The sequence below is a fragment of the Pseudoliparis swirei genome, chromosome 16 (genome assembly GCF_029220125.1).
Source record: "Pseudoliparis swirei isolate HS2019 ecotype Mariana Trench chromosome 16, NWPU_hadal_v1, whole genome shotgun sequence".
In the NCBI taxonomy this organism is placed as follows: Eukaryota; Metazoa; Chordata; class Actinopteri; order Perciformes; family Liparidae; genus Pseudoliparis; species Pseudoliparis swirei.
The window spans coordinates 22944690-22969298 of NC_079403.1; the positions used below are offsets into that span (position 1 = coordinate 22944690).

Sequence of the window (24609 nt, forward strand, 5' to 3'; positions counted from 1 at the left end):
GTGTTGTGATTTCTTTTCATATTTTGGGAACAGACGAAGACAAGGAACGCATCTTTTGGTTTGTGTTGGCAGCCATAACATTTAGAAATAAAAAACCTTTCACATGACAAACTGGACATTGCATCTGTTTAGTACACTAAACTTCTAAGCAACCGCAGTGACCTTAGACAACGGGGTCACTACAACATTGTTGAGGCACTAAAACCGTAAACGACGCGGGATCACCTTAGGGTTCACCCTCTGGGGACCATGCATATGTGTGTACAAATGTAAATGGAAAACACCAAAGAAAACAGATAACGTTATATTACCAATAGATCCCCTAAACGCTACACAATGGCCCTGAGTTATGCTAGCAGCTATCGCGGCTAACGTAACATGCAGATGAACAAACGCCTTCTTAAAGTGTTCCCGTGTGTGGTCTCCTTCAGGATCCTGGTGAACATGGACGACAACGTCATCCAGCACTACTCCAACGAGGACACCTTCATCCTGGCCATCGAGAGCTCGGCAGAATCTTGGCGCGTCACTCTGTCCGAAATCTGAGGTTTTCGTTTTTGGCTCGCCAGTCATCCATCGTTGGGTAAGGTGGCCATCCCGGCGGCTGCCACCAGGGGGCAGCAAGAGCGCTAATTGCTCGCAGTATGAGACTTGTTCCTCGAGGGGAAGCCACGTTGGAGTCTCTGTTATCCACCTCACGACCCGACCTGCCGGAGGAGGTTTCGGGCTCGACTGCCATGTCCAGATTGAACCACCTGGCTAACTACCCATGCAGGTCTTGGTCCAACAGAAGAGAGGTCTTTATCCGGGTCCCCCCTCCCCCCCCAAACAGGAAGCAACCGACCCGGTACACAGCAGTCTTGATGAATTAGCATCAAGCTTCCTCTGAGTCTTTTTGTCCTGTTCGCTCTTCTCGTGGTGGAAGCTTTAAAACATTTTTTGCTTCAAAGCAACAGTTTTTACGCCGGCACTCAACATATCAAAGAGAATGGATTCCTGTTTTTTTGTATGTATATAATTATTGTTTTAGATGTGTCTCGTAGATGACTTTACTCGTATCGTTCTTGGTTGTCCAACTTTTTGAACGTACTGCTTACTAAATGATTCCAGTTGGTGTCAAGTTATCCCGGAGAGCGATTAGCTTTATTATCCTTCTTTTGCATCACACTCTACAATGTACAGTCTTTTAAATGAGTCAATAAATATAGTTTTATAAGCAGTCACTTGTCTTGCTCTGTATCACTTTCTCATAAGGCATCTTTTATAAATGTGGATTTTGGTCCAGATCCTTTGTCGTCTGATTTAATTTGTTTAATGTCATTTTGTCATAAAAAGGTAATGTAAAGTATGTCAAAAGATTTACAGAAAAAGTCTTAGTTTAGCACTTTGAAAAAATTATAGTATGTCTTAAACAGTCATGAATAAGAAAAGAAAAAGTACTAAAGTATTTTTGTTATAAGACGTAGATAAAAAAAAAATCAAGATTACATCATATCAATATCATGGTATATGTTGAACAATTTCACAAAATAATTCTAGTATAGAATTTTGAAAAAAATATGATATGTCGAAAGAATTATAAAGAATATTGGTAAAGTGTGTATAAGTGATAGAATGGTACGTGAATGTATGTCAAAGCCAAATAACTGGATTATCTCAATGCTACTATTTAGTGTGGGAGAAGGTTGTTCAAATCAATATCTCTTGCTCGAGAAAAAAGAATTAAGTTGGAGTTTAAAGTTTAAAGTGCATTTTGTAAAACACTCTCGGAAAGATGTCGATTCTCAACAGAAAAACAATAGAGAATAGAGTCGTCCACATGAAGACAGATATGAGCTCGAGGACTACATATGAAAAATAGCTTCTAAATAAAAATGTTTTTATTAATGTGCACTTTCCCTTATCAAATAAACCAAAGGAAAGAAAAAGAGGAGAGCTAATACTTTTAATACAAACTGGAGAGGACCCAGAACCAATCCCTGTGGAACACCTTGTTACTGGGAACGTCTGGATATTACCGGCTTGGACACATAAAGGTCTGAAACCATCACCAATTCAAAATGACGTGTTCTGAAGAAGTAGAGAAGCCACGATAAAACAATGAATCAGACGTCACATGAATGCTTGTACACAACAAGTTGTAAATTTAATTCTTGTTTTTTAAAGTTGACCAAAATACAGAATCCTGTGTGTCAAAACCGCAGTCACTAAATACAGGATACCATACAAAACCTACAAAATTCAACAATTACAAACATTTTGTTCAACAGATAACAGTTGTACAGTATAAATTGATACAATACTGTTTTTTGTTTTTATTTGGCACTTGACCACAATATGCTATTTTGTGTTTTAACAGAAATGTTACGACACCCGACGGAGCTTTTTTTTTTTGTCTTCATTTTTTAAATGTTCTTTTAAAGTTTTTTTTAAAGAAAGAAGAAGAAACAAAATCATAAAAAAGCACAATAAAAGCAACACATGGAGACAGTATCATTGCAGCCGTTGTGATTCTCAGTTTGTTTGCATTTTTTTTCCTTCACAAAAAAACAAACAAGTTTGTTTTAATTAAACATTCAAAGCTTTTCTAAATGGGTGGAAATGATGCAATAAGTGAAAGGGGGGGGGGTGCGCTCAGGTACTTACTCTGGGGCGGGGGAGCGGGGGGGCACACCAGTCACAGTGGAACTCTTTACTTCTCTTTTCTTTGACAGCTTCGTGGAGGAAAGAAGGAGGGGGATAAGGGGAGACTAAAATAAAGACAGCCAATCGAATCCCTCCGTTTGTACTTCATGGGACGCCATCGCAGCGCCTCATGTCGGTCACATGATTCTGACAGGGTGCTGTAGAATCTGGAATTCACTGCTCTTCGTGTGTGTGTGTGTGTGTGTCTTCCCAGCATCCCCGTGAAGCAGCGCGTGTGTTCGGCGACACCAACGTACAGAAAGCGAGCTCGGACCGGTTCCGCCGAGCCGTTGGAAGTCCATAAAAACGCGTTTGTTGAAAACACATACATGCGCGCAGTCACATGCAGACGTGTGTTCTTTAGTCTCTGCTCCCCAGATGCTCATCATGCGGCATCTAAAAAAACCATTTAAAAGTGAAGACCGTGAAGACGCTGCGATTCTTCACGTGGGGAATGTGTTTGCATGCCGGACGTCCCACAACACCTTTAAATAAATAAACTTCCCCAAAAAAATGTAAAACTCTTCTTTTTTTTATCAATTCACAACGTTTGTTATGAAGCGAGTCATCGTGAACTGGCTCTCCATGTATCTACACTGCACTGAAATACTACTCTTCTATCCTCCTGACGCTCGAGGCAGTAAAAACCGCCACATTCCTAAATCAATCTGTCAAATTCTTACCGATAACAAAAAAGAAAACACTGGAATCAGACGGTGGATGAAGGGATGCGTTCACTCTTCCTCACACTCATCTAAAACTACTGATCAGGGCGCGTATGCATCGGAGCATCGCATTCACACGTTACATGTCATTTAGTCCCAGCACGAAAAAATATGAAAGACAAAAGTCTAATCGAGTTTGTTAAAAAACGCACAAACACACGGACACACATTCTCACGGTAGAAAAAGAAGGAAACGGGGAAAAAAAGAAAGCAGCGCTCTCTCTGCAGATTAAATAATCTCACCCACCTCCGGAAAATCCTGTTATTCAACACCATCGTGTCTCTCTCTCTCCCTCTCTCTCTCTCTCCCTCTCTCTCTCGTTGTCTCTCTCCGTCTATGGAACACAGTAAAGAGACAGAGGCTCTTGGCACAGAGAGCCAATCAAAAGACACGGATACAGAGACTCCAGTTTAAACTGTACACACACACACAACCTACTGGCCACCGCCTCCTCTACACGTTGCCATGCCGATAGGAGGACTGAGGGGGGCTGGGGAGGGGGGTCAACCTGGGTGGAGGGGTTTTGGGGACATTATTCTCCAGGTTTAGTCTTTGTTGGGGTTCGGAGTTTTTTTTATTTATAACAAGCTTGTGGTGGTGGGGGGGGGGGGTGTTTGGGGGGGGTGGTGGTGGATTTTGGCTCCTGCGCCCCTCCTCGATGTCCTCAGTGCGTGTTGAAGGCATGTCGTCTTCATCGTCATCGTCATCATCAGCTCGTCATTCTTCATCGTCAGTCTGCTCCGTGGAGGAGAGAGAGGGCATGTGGACGCCCTCAAAAGAAGCACTGCGAGGAGACGGGCGGCGGTTATTATTATGATCATCATTATTATCATCATGAGTGATCTCATGTACTGGCTTTGAGTTCTACTAACAAAATGACAACAACGGTGTAAGACTGTAAAAAAAAAAACATGACAATGTTGGGCTTCCCATATGAAATCAGGGGAGGAAATGTACATCTTTAGGCAATTTTTTAGGCAATTTTTGCCCCCACTGACTGAAATCCAGGGGCATTTAGAAGGAAATTGGGGGCACTTGAGAAATAACATTTAACCTTTGTTCAAAAATACTATAATATATTTATCGAGGCTTACGGTATATGAGCAAATGTCATAAAAACGGAAATAATAATACTATTAAAGATAGTCTTATCTACAGATTCAAAGTGTTTTCTTCGATTTTTAACAAAAAACAAGTCTTATTTATTTGTGGTTATTCATTATTACATATTTTTAAACAAATATTAACAATTATAACTTATTTCTTTTTTTTGTATCAAAAAAATTATATGTATTGATTTTTGTGTGAACCTACCTAGTACAGGAAGTACAGATAGGACACAAAAACAAAACGCTATTAAATTATCGAAATTATGGGGGTATCTGTTGCCCCTCTCCTCGTGATATCAGGGGCAACATTATATTTCTTAGGGGCAGTTTTGCCCTTTGCCCTTTGCCCCATGATCCACAGCTCATAGAAGGTCTGCTGCATCTCAAATGAAACACTCCAGCCAGCCACCAGGGGGCGACACAGATGTTGTGGCTTCACTTGTGGGCAGCTGTCATCTTCACCTTTATGATCCCTACCTTGAGGAAACGGACCGCTCTCCCCTTTTCTAATGATGCCGACGCCACGGGGCGTCTCAGAAGGACCCGGATGAAGAACTAACTTCTCATATCGTGGTTTTAAACCGTTGATCTTCACCAATATGGCCGCAGAGGAAGAGGAGAAACACATTCTCTGCACTCACATTTTCATACCTGAACTAGCAATAAATCACTAACTCGTGCCGACGGGCGGCGGACGCCACATGTTCTGAGCTCTGGATAAACTGAACCTCTAACCGTCTCAGAAACAAACAGAAACATGTGTCTCTCTCTCCTTCGCGGGGAGGTTTGATTTGAAGACAAAGCTGAGGTTCCAACAAGGAAATTGGCTTTTAAAAATAAAAAGCTCCTTCAGAGCGCCAACAACTGCTTCAAAATAACAGGCCGCCTCCTCCAGAGTCTCTCATGTCCGTCCATGAACTACAAATAGTCACAAAGCCAGCGCCATCGTAGGGGGGGGGGGGGGGGTGACCCATCCCACTTCCTGTGAACAGCTCTGCAACAACACCGGAGGACTCTTCAGTCCCCGTCTCACACAGAGGAAAGAATAAAGGAACAAAAGTGTGACGCCTCACAGGTTGTGTCGATGCCCTCGGGGTGTTTAGAACTGCCCGGCGCTGCTCGGGTCGCACTGCAACAGGCGGACGATGGAGGGGTCGCTCTTCGCTCCTTTGATGAACTCCTCCAGAGACAGCTTACCTGGAAACACACCAATCATTCATACGAGTCGAGTCCCGGTGGATCTTCTCTCTCACGCGGCTCCAGGGTTCATGCACGTGTCGACCAATGGGTGTCCAGGACTTTTGCAGGACTTTAAACCAAATTTCCATGACTAGATATGTTGTGGAATCTCGGTGCATACATGAAAAAGTGAGAAAAAGTTGTATTTAAACCAACAATGAGAATTCCAAAACATACAGTATATAATCTTAAATAACACAAATGAATGGGAGACAATAGTTTGATTAAAAGAATAAATATTTATGTCTTTTCAGTTTAAGGTGCGTTCACTTGCAGCGCGGAAAATATGCGAGTGTGAAAGAGCGTACGGTGAATCATATTATTCTTTTAAAGGCATATTCATTATTTATATAACACATTTTCCATGACTTTTCAAAAACTTTTGGGACTTTTTTAAAATAACCATTTACAAATATTATGACTTTTCCAGGTTTTCTATGCCCGTACGAACCCTGTGTTTTGCATTCTGCTTTACGGGCGAACCCCATGCTGGGAGGAGGACCTGTCCATTGTAGTGCAATGCATTGTGGGCTACGGGGGCAGGGGATTTGCTATCGGGTTCAACCCAGCTAAAGGTTTAGAAAGAACTTAAGTGAAAGGATAATGGGAGAATTTCCAACCGACGTTGCACTTCTCACCAACGGGTGGCAGTGTTGAGGCGGCTTCGCCTCCTTTCCAGCACACGACTCACTAATCACTCCGCCTCCTCCCTCCTCGGGCTCAGGATCACCACTGGAGTGTGTTGGCGCCGTGGGAACGGGCTCTGAGTGTCTGCTGGTCGGCGGTGAGCTCTACGAGTGTCTCTGCCACGGAGACAAAGACGACAGCTGCCGGCCGCCGGCTCGGCCAGGTGGCGGTGACAAGCTGCTCGATGCATTTGTGAATTGAAACGCCTGTTGTGTCCCCGTTTCACGGAAAACCAACAGATCAAGCGTTCGATAGACCCAATTATATAATGTTTATTTATCATTATTATATTGGTGTCTAGGCACAAGCAGAGAAAGAGTAATAAAAAAAAAAGCCTTGTACAGTCCAAGTATCTTCAAATACCTGCTGTGGGTTTTTATCTTTGCATTGAAAATGCGGAAGGTTATGTTTTGATCGCCGTGTATTTATTTATTTGTATGCGTGTTCCTCGCATAACACAAAAAGTATTAAACCGAATCGCATGAAATTTGGTGGGATGATTGGTTATTATCCGGGGACCATTTGATTAGATTTTGGGATCAATCGGGTCAAAAGTCAAGGTCAAGGTCATGAAAAGGTAAAAGTCTTCTTTTTACCATAGCGCGGTCAATTTTTATCCAATTGGCATGCAACTAATGCCAACATGTTCATAATGATGCCCAATCTTGTGATATGCGAAGGTATGCGCTCTATTGAGTGCCCATTCTAGTTGTTGTTGTTTTCACACCGGCTTGATGTTTTGGAGTTCTAGCAGGTGCACACAGGGTGAGTTCTTCATCATCCACTACCCCCCTCATCCCCCCCACCACCACCACCACACACACACAACATGAAAGCCTACCGTCTCTGTTGGTGTCCATCTGCTTGAAGATCTTCTCCGTCCTCTTCTCGGGCGTCGACTCGTCCTCGGGCATCTTCATCACAGAGGACACCATCTTATAGATCGCCTGTGAGGGAGGGGGGGGGGGGGCGGCACACAAAAGGAGGTCGAACCATCAGCGATCGATCCGTGCGTCTCCAAAAACGGCATCGCAACCCCAAACTCTTGCCTCCATCTGACCAGTTGTAGCGCAGATGTCGTGTTGTGTATGTGAATGTTGTATCTGGACCTCGTCGAGGTCTCGGGGGAGAGGTCTACATGTAGGGTGTCATCTTTAAGGCCAGTCTAGAAACTCTAGACCTTTTTTAGACGGATCGCCTATAAAACCTATTTTCTCAATGGACTTGCAAAGGTAGGCCTAAATGACCCGACGATGCTCTTCCACCGCTCGAGCCGTGGTGGTTACTCCACATGTATTTCATCTCGTCTCTGCTCTTCTCGCTGTTGTTCGAGTGGACTCTCATTAAAAGTGCTCAGGCCCAAATCTCAGAAGCACATCGGCTCTCGGCCTGACTTTAAACTGTTTGGCCTCGAGGGGCGACGAACAGTATTTCTGGGGTTCCGGTGCAGCCGGGGGGGGGGGGGGGGGGATATCCAGATAACGGATATCTGGGCTGAGACTTCCTTTTCCCGGTGCCAGTCATTGTTTCCAGTCCAATTAGCAATTTGAGTTGGAGAGAGACGACGTCTACGACCGGATTGTTTCCAGTTTGTTATCCAGTAGAAGAAGATCAACCGTTTCCAGACGAGAGCCGGATGGCTCCTCTTCTTGTGCCCTCCAGGCGTCCACCCAAAAGCCTGCTCAAACCTGATTGGTCGATACCACTCGGACTATGAGCAGAAACCAGGACACTTCCAGTACCAAACTCTCGCCCCAGATATCGGTTCATGGAGATTCCTGGTAAGCAGTATATGACGGGATCAGCTCCAACGTTTTCTACCAATAACAAATATCTGCCAACACAGAGTATTATGGAGGACTTAAAATGTCTTAAGTATAAATAAATAATATTCTTGTATTTATTTATACATTTATTTAAACATTTATTTATTCTTGTATTTATTTATATATTTATTTATTCCTGTATTTATTTATACATTTATTTAAGCATTTATTTATTTATTCCTGTATGTATTTATTTAAACATTTAATTGTTTATTCCTGTATTTATTTATACATTTATTTAAGCATTTATTTATTTATTCCTGTATTTATTTATACATTTATTTAAGCATTTAATTATTTATTCCTGTATTTATTTATTTATACATTTATTTAAGCATTTAATTATTTATTCCTGCATTTATTTATTCATACATTTATTTAAGCATTTATATATTTATTCCTGTATTTATTCATGCATTTAATTATTTATTTATACTTTTTAAATATTTTAAGTCCTCCATAGAGTATTTACACTCCTGTCTAAGTTTATCTTCTGTGAACTTTTAACCGTTCGTCTCAGAGCTAAATAATTCCTCACGGGATCGTACTCGTACAGCTAGAGAGACGCTAAACATCTTAAATTGAAAACCAAGAGCTCTATTTGCCCACAAATAACAAAAACAACATGATGTGGATCATCTGGATCATTTTTGATGTTTTATGAGCTCAGGGGTCACCGACCGTGACCTCATGATAACTGAAGACCAGAATGAGATACTTCTGGATCAGTACGGGTACCGGCCCCTCGTATCCGAGAGGTCCTACAGGGACTACAGACAACCCCTCACAGACGGTCCATCAGTGGTGCGTCTCCGCTGCATCGGCAGTAAACAGTGAAGTCACCGCTCTCTCTCTCTCTCTCTCTCTCTCTCTCTCTCTCTCTCTCTCTCTCTCTCTCTCTCCGTCTCTGATATAATAACGAGGCGGGTTTGAGGGGAATGGGATGTGACGTGTGAACAGAGGAGGGCTGCTTGTGATTGCAGAGCAGCGGGAGCTGTAAATATGCCTCCGATGCTCCTGGGGCGGACAACAATAATATGATATACGTCTTCACTTCAGGTCTGTTGGGTCCCTCCACCGGGAGTGTTGAGTACATTAGGCCAATGTTACATGTTGGGGGATTAGCCGCTGGTCTAATAATCCAAAGCAAACACAGAGGAATGAGATTAAATTTCCAAATCCGCAAATTACAAGCAACCAATAAGAAGTGAAGCTCTGGAGTTTAAAGCCTCTGAATACTCCAACAGCTGACACCAAGGAGACATGAGTACTGCACTGAGCCACAGAGCACACACACACACACACACACACACACACAACCATTAAACTACTGAAGTATTATTATTATTATTATTAGTTGACGCACTTAGAAAAGATTTTGAGAAAGAAACTGAGTTCATACGGCCGGCTGCTTGTTGCTACACTTATATAGTCTAGTCTCCCTCCCTCCCTCCCTCCCTTCCTCCCCTTTTGCCAATCGAGACCATGAACCTCTCCGCGTTTCAGATGAACAGGTAGACGGATATTAACTGCTGTCGAGAGGATTAGACGCTCCATTCTTTAGATGTTGTCGTAATCAGAAGAAGAAGACTAAGAAGAAGAAAAAGAGGAGGACGAGAAGGAGAAGAAGAAGAAGAAGAGGCGGCATCCATCTCCATCTCATTCAATTACTCCCACAGCGCGGCTAATTATGATCCTCACCAGCATTTACACGCTGGAGTGAGCCGCGGCGCTCAGTCACTCCGGCTAACGGAGGTTTGAGACTGGAAAACATGCAATTGACTATAAAACCATTAAAGTATTGACCTGAATATTACATCACATTTAGCTGATGCTTTTATCCAAAGCAACTTACGATCATACAGAGGAAGCAATTAAGTGTCTTGCTCAAGGACACATCGACTAGGGCGGGGATTGAACCGCCAACCCCCTGATAGAAAGTCAGACCCCCTAACCACTGAGCCAGTCTACCTTATTATGAGATTCATTTGGAAAGTTTGTTTCTCATAGCAATGGAGGCATGGCCCCGAGGGCCGGCGAGGGTTTGACTCATCGGGTTCATCCTCTGAGGAGCAGGAATGTATGGAAAAAATTTCGTGGCGAATAAGAGATATTCCAGCTGACATGTCCACGCTCATACGATGTTAAACACGAGCGTAACAATGTGGAACAGAGCTTTGGCGTCATCCGTTTGTTGGGTAGGAGGGAATTATGTATTCTTTCAATTTACATTTTTTATGTTATTAATTTTATTTAATCTACTATTTAAATGTTCTTCTTTCTCCTAACTCGTGTAAATGTCTGTCATGTTTAATGTAGTGTGCTCTGCATGACAATATTAATATTAAAATATTACAAAAAACAACAACCCTGAAGCTTGTGGAGGATAGTTTGGCTCCCGGTCGAGGAGGTTTCCACGTCTGGTCCCCGGATACGCACCAGAGAACGTGATGGACTCATCTCCATGACAACCAGCTGCCCTCAGCAGATACCGAGCTCACACTTTACAGGCTTTACTCGAGGACCCTGAAGCGCACGCATCACTTTGACTCCTGAACAACTTCTCTCTCAGCAGAGGTGGGTGGTGTGGAACCGGGGGGGAACGAGAGAGAGAGAGAGAGAGAGAGAGAGAGAGAGAGAGAGAGAGAGAGAGTAGATGTTCTGAGACAGACGGCCAGGCGGCGCTGGGCTCGGTCTAATCTAATGAGTAGAAGCTGAAAACAGACACAATCAAAGTCAATAACATGATGCAGGACATTTAGAAGAACCACCAAACACACTCCACCCCTCACGGAAGACAAGAGAACAACTTGTCAACACTTTTCTTCTTCTTCTTCCTCCTCCTCCTCCTTATCCTCCTCCCCCTCCTCCTTCCTTCTTCTCCCTCCTCCTCCTCCTTCTTCTTCTCCTCCTCCATCTTCTTTCTTCTTGTCTCTCCTCCTCCTCCTCGTCCTCCTCCTCCATCTCCTCCATCTTCCTTCTTCTTCTCCCCCCCCTCCATCTCCATCTTTCTTCTTCCTCTCCCTCCTCCTCCTCCTCTCCCCCCACCCTCCTCCTCCTCCACCTTCCTTCTTCTTCTCCCCCCTCCATCTCCATCTTTCTTCTTCCTCTCCCCCCACCCTCCTCATACTTCTCCTATTCCTCCTCCTCCATCTTCTTTCTTCTTGTCCCTCCTCCTCCTCCTTCTTATCCTCCTCCCCCTCCTCCTTCCTTCTTCTCCCCCCTCCTCCTCCTTCTTCTTCTCCTCCTCCATCTTCTTGTCTCTCCTCCTCCTCCTCCTCCTTCCATCTTCCATCTTTCTTCTTCTTCTTCTTCTTCTTCATCAACTGATGATCCAGGCACACAGCCACACAATGATCCTTTGAGTCATTGCTATTTTTTTAATTTGCCCGTCCTCAGGAGGAGCAGCAGCTTTTAATGCAAAGTGGGCGGAGTGATGATGTCATCATGTGACATCATGCTGAATCACTCGTACTACGTGAGCCATTGTGAATTCAGATTTTCTGGGACTGGGCGACCATAAAAGGCATCAGAGAAGTCACCAGACACCAGCGAAACAAAAAACAGCTGCAGAAAACTTCAGAAGGGAATTCCTGCTACGGTCCAGTTTGCAAGACCTGCACCCGGAAAGAGAAACATCCGGAAGAGGAGCGGAGCGTCAGCGGCACGCTGCCTGACGCGTTTGACTGTTATACTGGAGGAAGTTTTAGTGGAAAATGTATATTCATGAATCTGACTCTGTGTACAACTAATTATTAATTATTTAGCCTTCAAATTAATTTAACAAGAAACATGTGGCATACAGCTCATGTTAATGCACAATTATGCACGTTACTGTACATTACTGCACATTACTGTACGTAACTGTACATTACTGCATGTTACTGTACGTAACTGCATGTTCCAGCACATTACTGCATGTTTATGCACATTTCTATACGTTACTGTATATTTCTGCACGTTACTGGGCTTCATTGGCTGTGGGCGCCCTACCTCCTCTCTTTACTGTCCAAAATTGTGCAGTTAACTCTGACAGGGATTCCATACAAAAAGGCTGTCCTCATATTTACAGCATGAGGCTTCATTTCTTTCACTTCCTAAAACAGGTTAACAGGCTAACACAATATACAGTATCTGTTTGAAACGACGAGGATTAGACTCAGCTTCAGGCCCATCTCTGGAAGTACAACAGCGAAGAGCAGATGGGAAATTCACAATTGTTCAGCTGAAGGCCACATTTAAGCTAATGACTGTTTCCAAAACTGTATAATTCAATTAATCTTTATATATGTCTAAATGCATCTTTTAAGTAAACTGACATTTCAATGCTGGCAGTAAAATGAAGGTCTCAGAAACCGTGTGCGGAGGAGGCGAACATCCATCTCTGTATCTGGAAGAGAGTCCTCCTGCTCTTAAAGTGACAGTACCGCTTTAAAAAAAAAAAAGTCTCATAAAGTGTGTGTTAGAAATTGAGTAGCAGCACGGCTTGCATAAAGGTTTGTGTGTGTGTGTGTGTGTGTGTGCGTGTCTTTCGGCCTCCGTGCGCACTCACCTGCACGATCTCCAGCATCTCCGCCTTGCTGATGTATCCATTGCCATCCAGGTCGTACATACTGAACGCCCACTTCAGCTTCTGGTCCAGCTTGCCGCGAGACGTCACGCTCAGGGCGATGATGAACTCCCTGAAGTCGATCGTCCCGTCTCCGTTGGCGTCGAAGGTGCGGAAGACGTGCTCGGCGAACTTGGAGGCGTCTCCGTAAGGGAAGAAGTTGGCGTAGATCTTCTTGAACTCGTCCATGGAGAGGTTCCCGCTGGGGCAGTCCCGCAAGAAGCCCTTGTACCACTCCATGATCTCGTGCTCGGTGAAGTCCGTGTTCTCCAGGAGGTCCTGCATCACCTCGGGGCGCAGCTTGCTGTTCTGCTTCCCCATGGCGGTCGGTTACCGGTCGGTCACTCGGCTCACAGCTGGGAGACAAGAGGGAGGGAAGAGGTCGCCGTGAGGACGGAGGAAACACCATCTGCGGCGTGACGTGGCGCTCGATGCATTTCACGGGTCGCAGCTAGAAGAACATCTGCCCATCGCACACAAGATTTAAATGTACGGACCATCAATACGATAATTACTAGCTGACTCCCACTCCTTTCATTCTACTGTTGTGTTCCAGGGTGATGTCATCCTGACATGACAAAACATTCTTGCAAAGCATAAGCAGCCTGTATTCGGAGAGAGGCCTGGATTTAAGTACATTAAAAAATATAGATTTGCCCATTTTAATGAACGACATTTAAGTTAAAAAACGCTCGTCAGGCTCCACGAGTTGACAGCTGATAGAGACTCACGGATGGAAAGTGATTATATTTTGTCGTCATGATCAAATATTTAAAACAAATTAAATTGCAAAACTTGTGTTGAGCTTCTTCTCCGCGAGTCCCATCAGAGGACGTTGGCTCTGATGTCCTTCCATTCATTCTGTGGCTAGAACTCATCAGCGGTCGGTGTAAATGACTCTGAACAGGTTCTGCGAGCTTTTATTTTGTAGGTTTTAGGTCATTTTATTTTGAAGTTCTTCCGGCGAGACCAGAAATAGATGTTGATCTCGTAACATGACTTTGCAAAAAGTCCGTAAGCTAACGAAGTACTGGAGGAAAAGGTGTTCATGAGTATTTCTCTTACTCTATGAACGGCTACGCACCGAGCTGGACCCGGAACACGTTTAGAGACTTTATTTTTTATTAACTTGTAAAATATATTGTGATAAGATGCTAATGCTAGATTTTAGTGAAATGTTGTGATTAATGTGATTAATGTCCACATGTATATATGAATATCATCTCATTCTTCTTTACACTCATAGGAGCTCATTTCTGTTTTATTTGTTCCATCAGCTCTTAAGATGCCCCCCCCCCCTTCTTACTGTTGGACCCTTCCATGGAAAACAGCAGCGTGTTCGTAGAATACACACACAATGACATATTCCCGGCATGGGTTTAATTGGCCGATAAAATCACGCATACACACACACACACACACACACGATAGTGGAGCTGAGCCTCGGCAATCAGCATTCAGACGATTTCTCTTCCTGGAACTCGCGTATCAGCTTTTGATTTCACAAAGTTAACTCCGCCCCCTTTCATAACGCCCAATGGGAACAGGGCGCGGAGACAGCTGTGTGATTGGCTGCTGCGTCAGACCGAACGAGTGAACGGCTGGCCACGGAGACATGTTGAAATGTTGAAATATATTCTAAATGTATATAAATACTAAATGCTGTCGAAAAAGTTTGACGTAAGATATTTTTGAAATGAAGCCGCTCAATAAAAAAAATTGTTCACGGAAAATCAAACAGGACAAAATAATATTTCAGAATGAAATTATACGGAGTGTCAAGAGTTAGAATTGGAAATAGAGGCAGACTCCAAGCGTCTGCTTTCTATCCGACGCCAACAGGAAGTGCCTGCTCCTGGTCTCAGTGGGTTGTGCTCGAGACGGTAAAGCATGCTCGTTCTCATGCGTGTCAGCATGTGCATGCTCATATTTTTGCTTTTATGTCAATCAAAATGGTTTAAATGACTTCAGCCCATGCAGGAATCTCTCCCGTATCTCAGCTCTGACAGACGGCCTTCACTCTACAATAATAACTTCATATCCACACTATGTTGATCTGCACTTCACACATTTCATTTATTTACACTACACACATACACACACTTTGCATTTTGCACACTGTCTATATTTAATATTTTTATATTTAATTTAATTTGTCATTAGTATTGTGTATTGTGGATGCATATATGTTATATATATATACATATATATTTTATTTTATATTTTACTTTGTCTACTCCTATATCTTTCATCCCTGTTTTTTGTATATTTTATTTTTTATTCTTGTGTGTTTTAGTTTATTGGTGCTGCTACTGTGACGACAAATTTCCCCTTGGGGATTAATAAAGTATATATCTATCTATCTATCTATCTAAGACTTGAACGAGTCCCCTGATGACAACACGTCTTCCTCCCACCCTCGGGAGCAGCTCATCCACGGCGTCTCGTTGACGACGACGGGAGAAACGAGAAAACTAGTTCCGTCCGGCGAGCTCCCCTCCTGGGTCTGGAGGTCGCTGAAGTCCGTGGGTCTGCTATTCATCAGGTTTGTTTTTTTAACCCCTCTTAGTCTGGACTCTCACCCCAGGCCCGTTTGCCTTGGGGGACCCGACAAGGACCACCGAGCCTCTCGGACTCCTCCACCCATGAGACACTCTCAAAAAAAAAGAAGTCTTCTTTCAGCAAAATGCTTTTAAAATGGCGAACCACAACCAAAACAAGAAGGCAAAGAAGAAACACGTCGGACCTTCAAAGGTGAAGACGAGCGCGGAGGACTGAACGCACCAGGCTGTTAAAAGAGTTCATTCATAAATATTGACCTTCTCATCAAGAGCCGACACGGGGAATGATTCACCTGAGTGGAAGAGACCGGGGGCGTTAAGGTGTGCGTACGGCAGCGTCATAAATACATAGATACAAATGTACACACACACACACACACACAAGGCATGGAGCACAATGAGAAGGGAAAATAAATATGAATATGTTTCATCTCTTCCCTCTCACTCCATCCGTCCCATTCATCAGCGCTCCAGCGAGCGCGTGCTTCCTCTCCGCGTGCTCGTCATCCTCAGTTCGTCCGCTCTCTCGTGAAGAGATTTCGCCGCAGTTACCATGGTAACGTTCGCCAAAAATCTCACCGCCATTGATGAGCTTCCTGGCTGAGAGTGCTGCTCACACACACACACACACACACACACAGACACACACAAACTCACACAGGCATGGGGCACACAGACCACTCGAATCCACAGAATGGGCGATGTGTGCACGTGTGTGTTTGTGTGTGTGTATGTGGGTGTGTTAATGTATATGTGTGTGTGTGTATGTATATGTGTGTGTTTGTACCTGTGTCTATGTGTGTGTTGGTATGTTTGTGTGTCTGTGTGTGTGTCTATGCGTGTGTCTATGTGTGTGTCTGTGTGTGTGTGTGTCTATGTGTGTGTCTGTGTGTGTGTGTGTCTAAGTGTAGGTGTGTGTGTGTGTGTGTGTGTGCAGGTGTGTGAAGTGAGTAGCCACTAGACTATATAAGTGTAGCAACAAGCAGCCGGCCGTATGAACTCAGTTTCTTTCTCAAAATCTTTTCTAAGTGCGTCAACTAATAATAATAATAATAATAATAATAATAATAATAATACTTCAGTAGTTTAAAGGTCCAACAGTTAAATCTGCCTCCGTCCTTCATGTCAAACACAGCTCCTCTCTTTACGTCAATGAATAATTTGTACATGAACCGCAGCTGAACCTGAGTGTTGGCAACAGGTTCCTGTGAGCGCCTCCTGGCTCAGTTGAAAGATCTCTATGACTGTCAAAATAAAAGATCTCTATGACTGTCAAACTAAAAGATCTCTATGACTGTCAAAATAAAAGATCTCTATGACTGTCAAAATAAAAGATCTCTATGACTGTGTCAAAATAAAAGATCTCTATGATTGTCAAAATAAAAGATCTCTATGACTGTCAAAATAAAAGATCTCTATGACTGTCAAAATAAAAGATCTCGATGAATGTGTCAAAATAAAAGATCTCTATGACTGTAGCTGTCAAAATAAAAGATCTATATTATTGTAGCAGTCAAAATAAAAGATCTATTATTGTAGCTGTCAAAATAAAAGATCTCTATGATTGTAGCTGTCAAAATAAAGGATCTCTATGACTTTCAAAATAAAAGATCTCTATGACTGTAGCTGTCAAAATAAAAGATCTCTATGATTGTAGCTGTCAAAATAAAAGATCTCTATGACTGTCAAAATAAAAGATCTCTATGACTGTAGCTGTCAAAATAAAAGTGCTATATGATTGTAGCTGTCAAAATAAAAGACCTCTATGATTGTAAAACATCTTTAAATCACAAACTTTCTCTTTCATTCTTTCGGGATCTTTCACTAATCAGTGAAGTTGGATGAAATGAAATGATTCGTCTTTCCTTTGTTTGTTTTTTAGAAAAAAAATATAGATTAAAATCTGAAATGTGATTATCCCCCCGCCTAAGTACAACATACACACACACACACACACACACACACACACACACACAAATATATAGAAATCTAAGATCACCCCAAAGAATATAAATTTTTCACATTTGTTCAAAGTGACCACTCTGCTCTCTTTCACGAGGAAGCGTGGACGAGACGACCAGCCGTCCTCAAAGAATCCGCAAACAAGATTACAGGTTTAAAAAAGAAGAAAAAAACTGAACAAATGAGCCAAACTTCTCCGATAATGCCCGTTTGAGCCCCGGCTGTTCCACTTTCCCAAACCTATAATAACAGCAGCTGTTGCAGAGGGTGAAAAGGGGCTTATGGTCCGGCTGAAAATCAGATGCAGAAGACGAGTAAAAAATGTGGACGTCTGAGTTGTTGAGGTTGAAGTGTTAACAATCCAATGAACTAAACATTACTTTAAAGAAAACCATAAAACGAACAATAACGGTCTCCCAATTCACGGTCCGAGGCCGTTGAGCTGCAGATCTGTCCAAACGTTCTATTTAAATGTGGCTAAAAAGCTCAAAAGTGAAGCTTACTTTAAAAAAAATAGTATACAGTATATCTTTACAATTAGCATAATATAACCAGCTGTAAACTCTGGTTACATGAAACTAGCTCAGTTTCCTTGGTGAGTTGACCATGGTTATCCCCTGCAGGGTCCACCTTTTGGAAGATCTCATTACACAATGAGGTTGTGGGGCATGGTGCTTCCTAGATAGCCTGGTCCGGGGGTCCGGGAGGAGAGATGGATTAGATAAAGAGGTGTGGACAAAATTCATCGTTCTGCATCCTCCACTCGCCGACCACCATCTGGGCATTTTTTATGGTCATAAAAGTTGGTGCGTCGCCTTTTAAGTGCCTTAAATTTGCTTGTGAATTGTTTGTTTTGCCACTTATTTTCTTCCTCTCGACAGACCGCCACGAGCTCCCGAGTCTCGGAGTCTTGCGACACATCTGCATTGTTAAAATAGTCGTTTGTTCATCATTTTTTATGTAGAAATAAGACATTTACATATTTTTGAGGGGGCAATTCTTTCCCCCACTGACTGAAATCCAGGGGCATTTAAAAATAAATGGGGGGCAACTTTTTGAAACTTGTGAAACAACATTTAACCTTCGTAAATAATAAATAATAAATATACTTATTCAGACTTACAGTAAACTTCAATAATAAGACTTTTAGGCATTAATCTACAGATTTAAAGTGTTTTCTTCGATTTTTATCAGAAAACATAAATCATGACAATCGCATTCAATTTAATTATTTCTTTGTGGTAATTTAATGTGATTACATTTTTTAAACAACTATTAGCAATTGGAACTTATTTTTTTATAACTCAAAATTATATTTATTGATTTGTTTGCAGATGGGACAGACGAAACAGAGAACAAAAACAAAACGCTATTAAATTATCGAAATTATGGGGCATTTTTTGCCTCTCCTCGTGATATTAGGGGCAAAATTATCTTTCTTAGGGTCAGTTTTGCCCTTTGCCCCCGTGTATTTCTGACGTTGTGTAGACTGGATGAGAGTAGAGCTCTTCACTTAAGCTCCATTTCACTTCCAGGAATAGCAGGCTGTTTTTTCTCTCTAGTTCAAGATTCAAGATTCAAGATTCAAGATGTTTTATTTGTCACATACACACACAGGGTGTGCAGTGAAATGAAAGTGGCAATCATCAGGAGGAATGTGTGCACACACAAAGTACACACAAATTTACAAAATAAAACACACACATGTGTGTGTGTGTGTGTGTGTGTGTGGTGTGTGTGTGTCAAGAGGGGGGTTGTGTGGGTCTATGTGGGGGGTCCTGTGGTGTCGGAGTTCACAATCCTGATGGCCTCCCTGTGGTCTCACTGTCCCTCAGTCTCTCTCTTCTGCGCCTTGACTACCGCAACAGCCTGAGACAGTCTGTTGTTGGGGTGTGAGGATCCTTGGTATTGTTCCGGCTCTGATCCTGCACCGCTCCCTCTGTGGTGCTGGTTGCTGGGTACTGTGGTAGTTCAAGTGTGGGCTCACTCCTTGCGCTAAGCCTCTGACCTTCCTGTCCTGGGTGAGCTCTGTCCTGAGCGGAGCAGTTGCTTCCTGTCAGTGTGATGACCTCTACAGCTCCAGACAAGACTCCAGAATCCTTGAAGGATTAAATTTCCTCAGCTGCCTGAGGTCAACTTTAAATTTGCTCTTGTGATGAGGGTGGTGCCTTGTTGTTGACCACAGTGTCAGATATTTGTGGACCATGTCCGATCCACCACTCACCCACTCCCACCCCATCCCGTTGTCCTCCACCTCCACAGTGGTCCCCCTTTAATCCCAGTGGTGAGTACTCCCTCAAGTTGTTTACCTTCCTAAAGTCCCCATCCGCCTAGTTTGGTGACATTCATGATGAGGCTGTTGTCCCGCACCAGAGTGACAGATCAGCAACTTCCTCCAGGTAGGCCTTCCACCACTGTGGGATCCAGGCCCCACCGTGTGTCATCCGAGAAACACTGCCACACAGTTGACAGTGTGGTGGCCACACAGCAGGAAGTGAGGACAGGAGTACAGGGGGAGGATGAGGAGGGGTGGCACTGGGATCCTGTGTTCCTGAGGATTCCATGGTGTGGTCAGCCACCCCTGACCACCTGTGGCCTGGCGGTCACACAGGGGTCAGCAAGTCCAGATCCAAGTGTGCAAGAATCAGGAGGGATCCATCAAATGAGGAGACTACAATCAATGAACAGTAGTCTCACGGTCTGAACTGGCTGTCATAGTGAATGAGTGGTGCACAGCACCTGGGAACTTCTGCATCAGATGGAGGGGGTGGCAATACGTGGGAGGGAGCATGGGAGGCGGATCTATTTGGGCGATAAAGCGGAGCATCAGAGATCTCCTGAGGCAGGGAGGGAGGAAAGTGGGTGAGACATGAGGTTGCCTATCATGGCATTCATGAGGACATGGATGCTGGAGGTTCTCTCATGAGGGGATCCATTGAAGCAGCCAGGAGAGGGGAGGATGAATGCCAAAGCATCCAAGTAATGAGAGACAATACATGAATAAACATAACAACTGAACAGTTGATTTGGTTCATCTCGCTCCTCACTGCAAATAAATCATCATGGACTCCCAAATGGTGACTGTTGGTAAATATGCAATGGAAAAAAAACCCATTTGGGATGAAACCGATGAGTGTTGTGAGAACAACATGAGCGCTGACCACACAGAGGGACCGATGTGAAACCAACAAAGCAAGTGGGAAGGGGGAGCGTCACAAACATCTGTACATTTGTGTTTTTCTGAGTGCATGAAAGCAGCTCGGGGAACAACACAGATGGGAGTTGGAAGGTGAGGCGGATGAATTCAATTCAATTAAACGTATTGTATAAAGCCCAATATCACAAATTATGAATTATCCTCAGAGGGCTTTACAGTCTGTACACATACGACATCCCTGACCTTTGACCTTTCACATCGGATCTGGAAAAACTCCCAATAGAAAAAAAACCTTTCACTTGGAAAAAAGTGAAGAACCCTTCAGGAGAGAACAGAGGAGGATCCCTCTCCAGGGTGGACAGAAGAATAGACGTCATGTGACCAGATGAACAGAGTTATATAAACACATTCAATGAATATGAGTGTATGAATAGTTCGTAGTCGGCCTGGACCACGATCCAGACCTCCATGAAGACTCTTACATGCAAAAATAGAAATTAAAACGCAGAAGCAAAAAAAAACCAGGAGGAAAACCATGAGACAATTCAAGAAATTTAACAGCAATCCATCACTCTTTGTCAAAAGATAAACTATTTATACGTTAAGCCTGCAGTCTGACACTCAAGAAGAGCTTTTTCTTAATCAAAATGTTGCATTGGTTCCGAAGAGGCGTCCAAAAAGGACAAACACTTTCCCCCTCAAACTTCCTGAGAACTGAGAATGCTGTGGAACAAAACAGAGGCCCTGGCAGCCGGCCAGCCAGTAGCTGGGGGGGATTAGTTTGTACTACTTGGACTAAAGCCAACTGTTCCAGGCTCTGATGTTGCGTTCACACCAAAAATGTTGCACTCGCGTGAGTTTACTCGCTCGACTATTTGTGGCTTTTCGCTTCACTCGCGCCTGAGAGGGGGCGTGGCTTAGAGGGGGCAGGGCTTATCTCTGTGGCTTTACTCCGTGGAAACAGTTATCATCTCCTTCATCCACCATGAAGAACTCACCACTAGTTCTGCTTTATACTTGTGGAGGATCTAATGCCCTCGTGTTTGGGTTCATAACATTAATATCATATATTTATATTTATATATTTATACATGACATCACCCGTAGGCTCACACGGCTCGGTGACTTTCACCTCTACGTCTGAATGTATCTTCCAGCTCCACTAGAGCAGCAGTTAGATTCACCAACGGCGGAGCAGCTCAACGCTGATTGGCTTTCGCAACTCGCCGTCGGGCGAATTTTTTCCGAAAGTTACAATATTTCAACTTGAGGCGAAAGAGGCAAATTTTCGCGTTGCGCAATATGCGTAAAAAATGCGCCGTCTTTAATTTTTTTTATTATAAGGCAAAAGACAATACATAGACATAACACCTAGAGGACGACAAAACATCATAAAGTCAGAGCAAAACATGTGTGTGCGTGTGCATGTGACCTTCTCTTTTCATTTAAAGAAACAAAACACATAGATGAAGGCAGATGTATATGTATGAGTGTATGCATGTAAGTGGAATTTAATTGGTTTTCAGGCAAGGGAAAACAAAAAATTAAATAATAACTAATCAATACGAATTTTCGCATTGCGCAATTTGCGTAAAAAATGCGTCTAACGCAACCACTCGCATCTTTACGTTGACTTTACACGGGATCTACTCACGCTTTTGGTGTGAACGCACCAGACCAACAGACCCTGAAGTCTGGTTGGGTGACTGCGGGTCGATAACTTGTTAGCCCGACGTTACCCCAGCCAATCATTTCACCCCTTTTACTTTTAAGTGGCCTCCTAAGCCCTTACAACGTTGCTATAGCAACACACTTGACGGGAGGGGAGAGGGAAGGGGGGGCAACCACACGTTGTGCCCATTGATTCAGAAAAAGAAAGGAAGAGTGAACCAATGGAGGAGCACAAGATGACACACTCATCCAAGTCATTTTCATAATCAATTTAAGGGGTTATGTAATCTCGTCTGCGTGGCCACAGGCGCTGTCGTCACGGCGCCTGGTAACTATTACATAACACGCTCTCTGTGTGCTCCGTCTCGCGTGCGAGCATTTGATATGAAAGTGTATAAAAGAGATCCAGGAAAATCGAGGATCAACATTCTCAGCTCGGTCAGATTTGACAACATTTGTCGGTGGACTGTTGTGAGAGTCATTTTGAGTTGGATGAAGGACTCGTCCTCTTCACTTCCTCTTCGTCCCAGGAAAAGGACCCCGGCCTTGCTTTTCGGAGATCATGTCTAATTTGTTGCGCTCCCCGCCCTAAATGGAGGTCTCTGTCCGCCTGGCGTCGGACCTGCTAATTGGTCGGATGATCATGTGACCCAACAGGGGGGAACAGAGGTCTGTCTGTTGTTGTTGTTGTGTTGTTGTGATCCAGTCTGCCCAGTCTGCACACATTCATGCATTGGACTGTTTGCTAAAGCCCCTATTATTACATTGTTGCTTGTAATTTACAAATTTAATTACCCCCCCAAAATATATTTTGTCATTTAACAAAGAGGTCTGAATGACTCTAAATGACCATAATGTACTAAATGATGACATCATGCTGTATAGAAGAACTTGAAACGAGAGATTGAGACATAAACTCAGTCACCCCCTGGTGGTCAGGAGAGAGAATGCAGCTTTGAGACATGAAGTATAGACTTCTATACAACCAGAGGAGTCGCCCACTGGTGGTCAGGAGAGGGAATGCAGCTTTGAGACATGAAGTATAGACTTCTATACAACCAGAGGAGTCGCCCCCTGGTGGTCAGGAGAGAGAATGCAGCTTAAACACATGAAGTGGGGGAGGGGAGGGGTGCACCCAACAGGCCATTGATCTGAGGTGAATATCAATCTGCAGGCAGAATGAAGAAAACTTAAATTAGCAACTGAAAACTTTCCATTACTTTAAATGTAAACTCCACCCACTGCTGCCTGTGTTTGCTTTGATTGGTTCAAAGCGAACATTACGAGAGACGAGAGAAAACCAGAGAAAGAGAACATTTGATTTGAGATTGAGTCTGGAGATTCGTGATTATTGAAGAATGTTCCCCCTGGGGATGTGACAAAGCTTGTTCGCTTCCTGTGGTCAAGGAAAAATATAGAAACAGGATATATAACGTCACGGAAAATACTAATAAACAGAGTGGAAGTTACGTCACAGCGGAGGTCAGAGGTCAGGATGAACCCAGGCTCTGGGATGTGAGCGGTCCAGTTGAAGTTCCCCTACACACATTGGAAATGCTCTAATTCATATTTTGTTTATCCCTGAAAAAGACAATAATCCTACTAAACTAAATCCTACTAATTTCTTAGTTAGAGGAATAAAAGAGGAATATTCGTGGAATATTTTAAAAAGTGTCGGTGTGAATAAAACCTAATTAGAAATCACCAAACAAAAATGTCCACGTTTACATGTTACCCATTTAAAATGTTGAATATTGTCATATTCAGTGTAATAGTGCAATATTAGTGTGCATGTTTACATCCCAAAACTGCACATTCTGGTCATAATATAAACAAGATATCATTATTTAAGTAATCTAGTACTCATATTAGACTCTCTCTCGACCTCCCTAACCTTGAACTTAATTAATTTGCCAATAAGAGAAAAAATGAACAATAATTGTGTCGTGAAAATCAGATTTCTTGACATCCCTTTGACAGGAAGGAGGATTGATACCCTGAAGATGGAGGAAAGACTCTTCTGAATGGAGGTCTGGAGGTAGATGACCAAATATGAACATAATAAACATGGATACAGTACACACATTCAGTTTGTTTCTGGCCATAAATATGTTATATTCATAAAGGATAATCATCCACGTCTGTCCCAAATGTCACCGATCGTCGTTTTAGTCCATTAGACGTCTGTGTGAAATTGTAATAATTATCATGATATGAATCCAGAGGTATAGTTTTCACTGGAATAGGACGGATCTGTCTGATTTTCCCAGCTGCTCCTGAACGCATCATCTCACTCTTCCGGTAAGCTTTGGTTGCCAGCTCAACAGCGAGCATGACTTCTTCTTCTCTCCCTCCCGCTCCCTCTTGCTCAGTGTGT

At 43.2% G+C, this 24609-nt stretch overlaps 2 protein-coding genes across 3 annotated transcripts in view; one reads left to right on the forward strand and one right to left on the reverse strand.

Moving 5' to 3' along the window:
* The window catches only part of LOC130206157 (grainyhead-like protein 2 homolog), a 10665-nt gene extending 9442 nt beyond the window's left edge, over positions 1-1223 (forward strand). The window contains exon 15 of the mRNA XM_056433975.1: positions 432-1223. Within this exon, the coding sequence (XP_056289950.1) occupies positions 432-546 (115 nt within the window). The 3' untranslated portion in view covers positions 547-1223. The remainder of the gene's footprint in view (positions 1-431) is intronic.
* Positions 1224-2642: 1419 nt separating this feature from the next.
* Positions 2643-24609, reverse strand: part of LOC130206041 (neurocalcin-delta A) — a 64481-nt gene continuing 42514 nt past the window's right edge. For both annotated transcript variants that reach the window (XM_056433738.1, XM_056433739.1), the window contains 4 exons: positions 12825-13237; positions 7288-7393; positions 5594-5717; positions 2643-4195 (listed from right to left, as the gene is read on the reverse strand). In XM_056433738.1, coding sequence (XP_056289713.1) covers positions 5620-5717; positions 7288-7393; positions 12825-13202 — 582 coding nt within the window. In that variant the 5' untranslated portion in view covers positions 13203-13237 and the 3' untranslated portion in view covers positions 2643-4195; positions 5594-5619. The remainder of the gene's footprint in view (positions 4196-5593; positions 5718-7287; positions 7394-12824; positions 13238-24609) is intronic.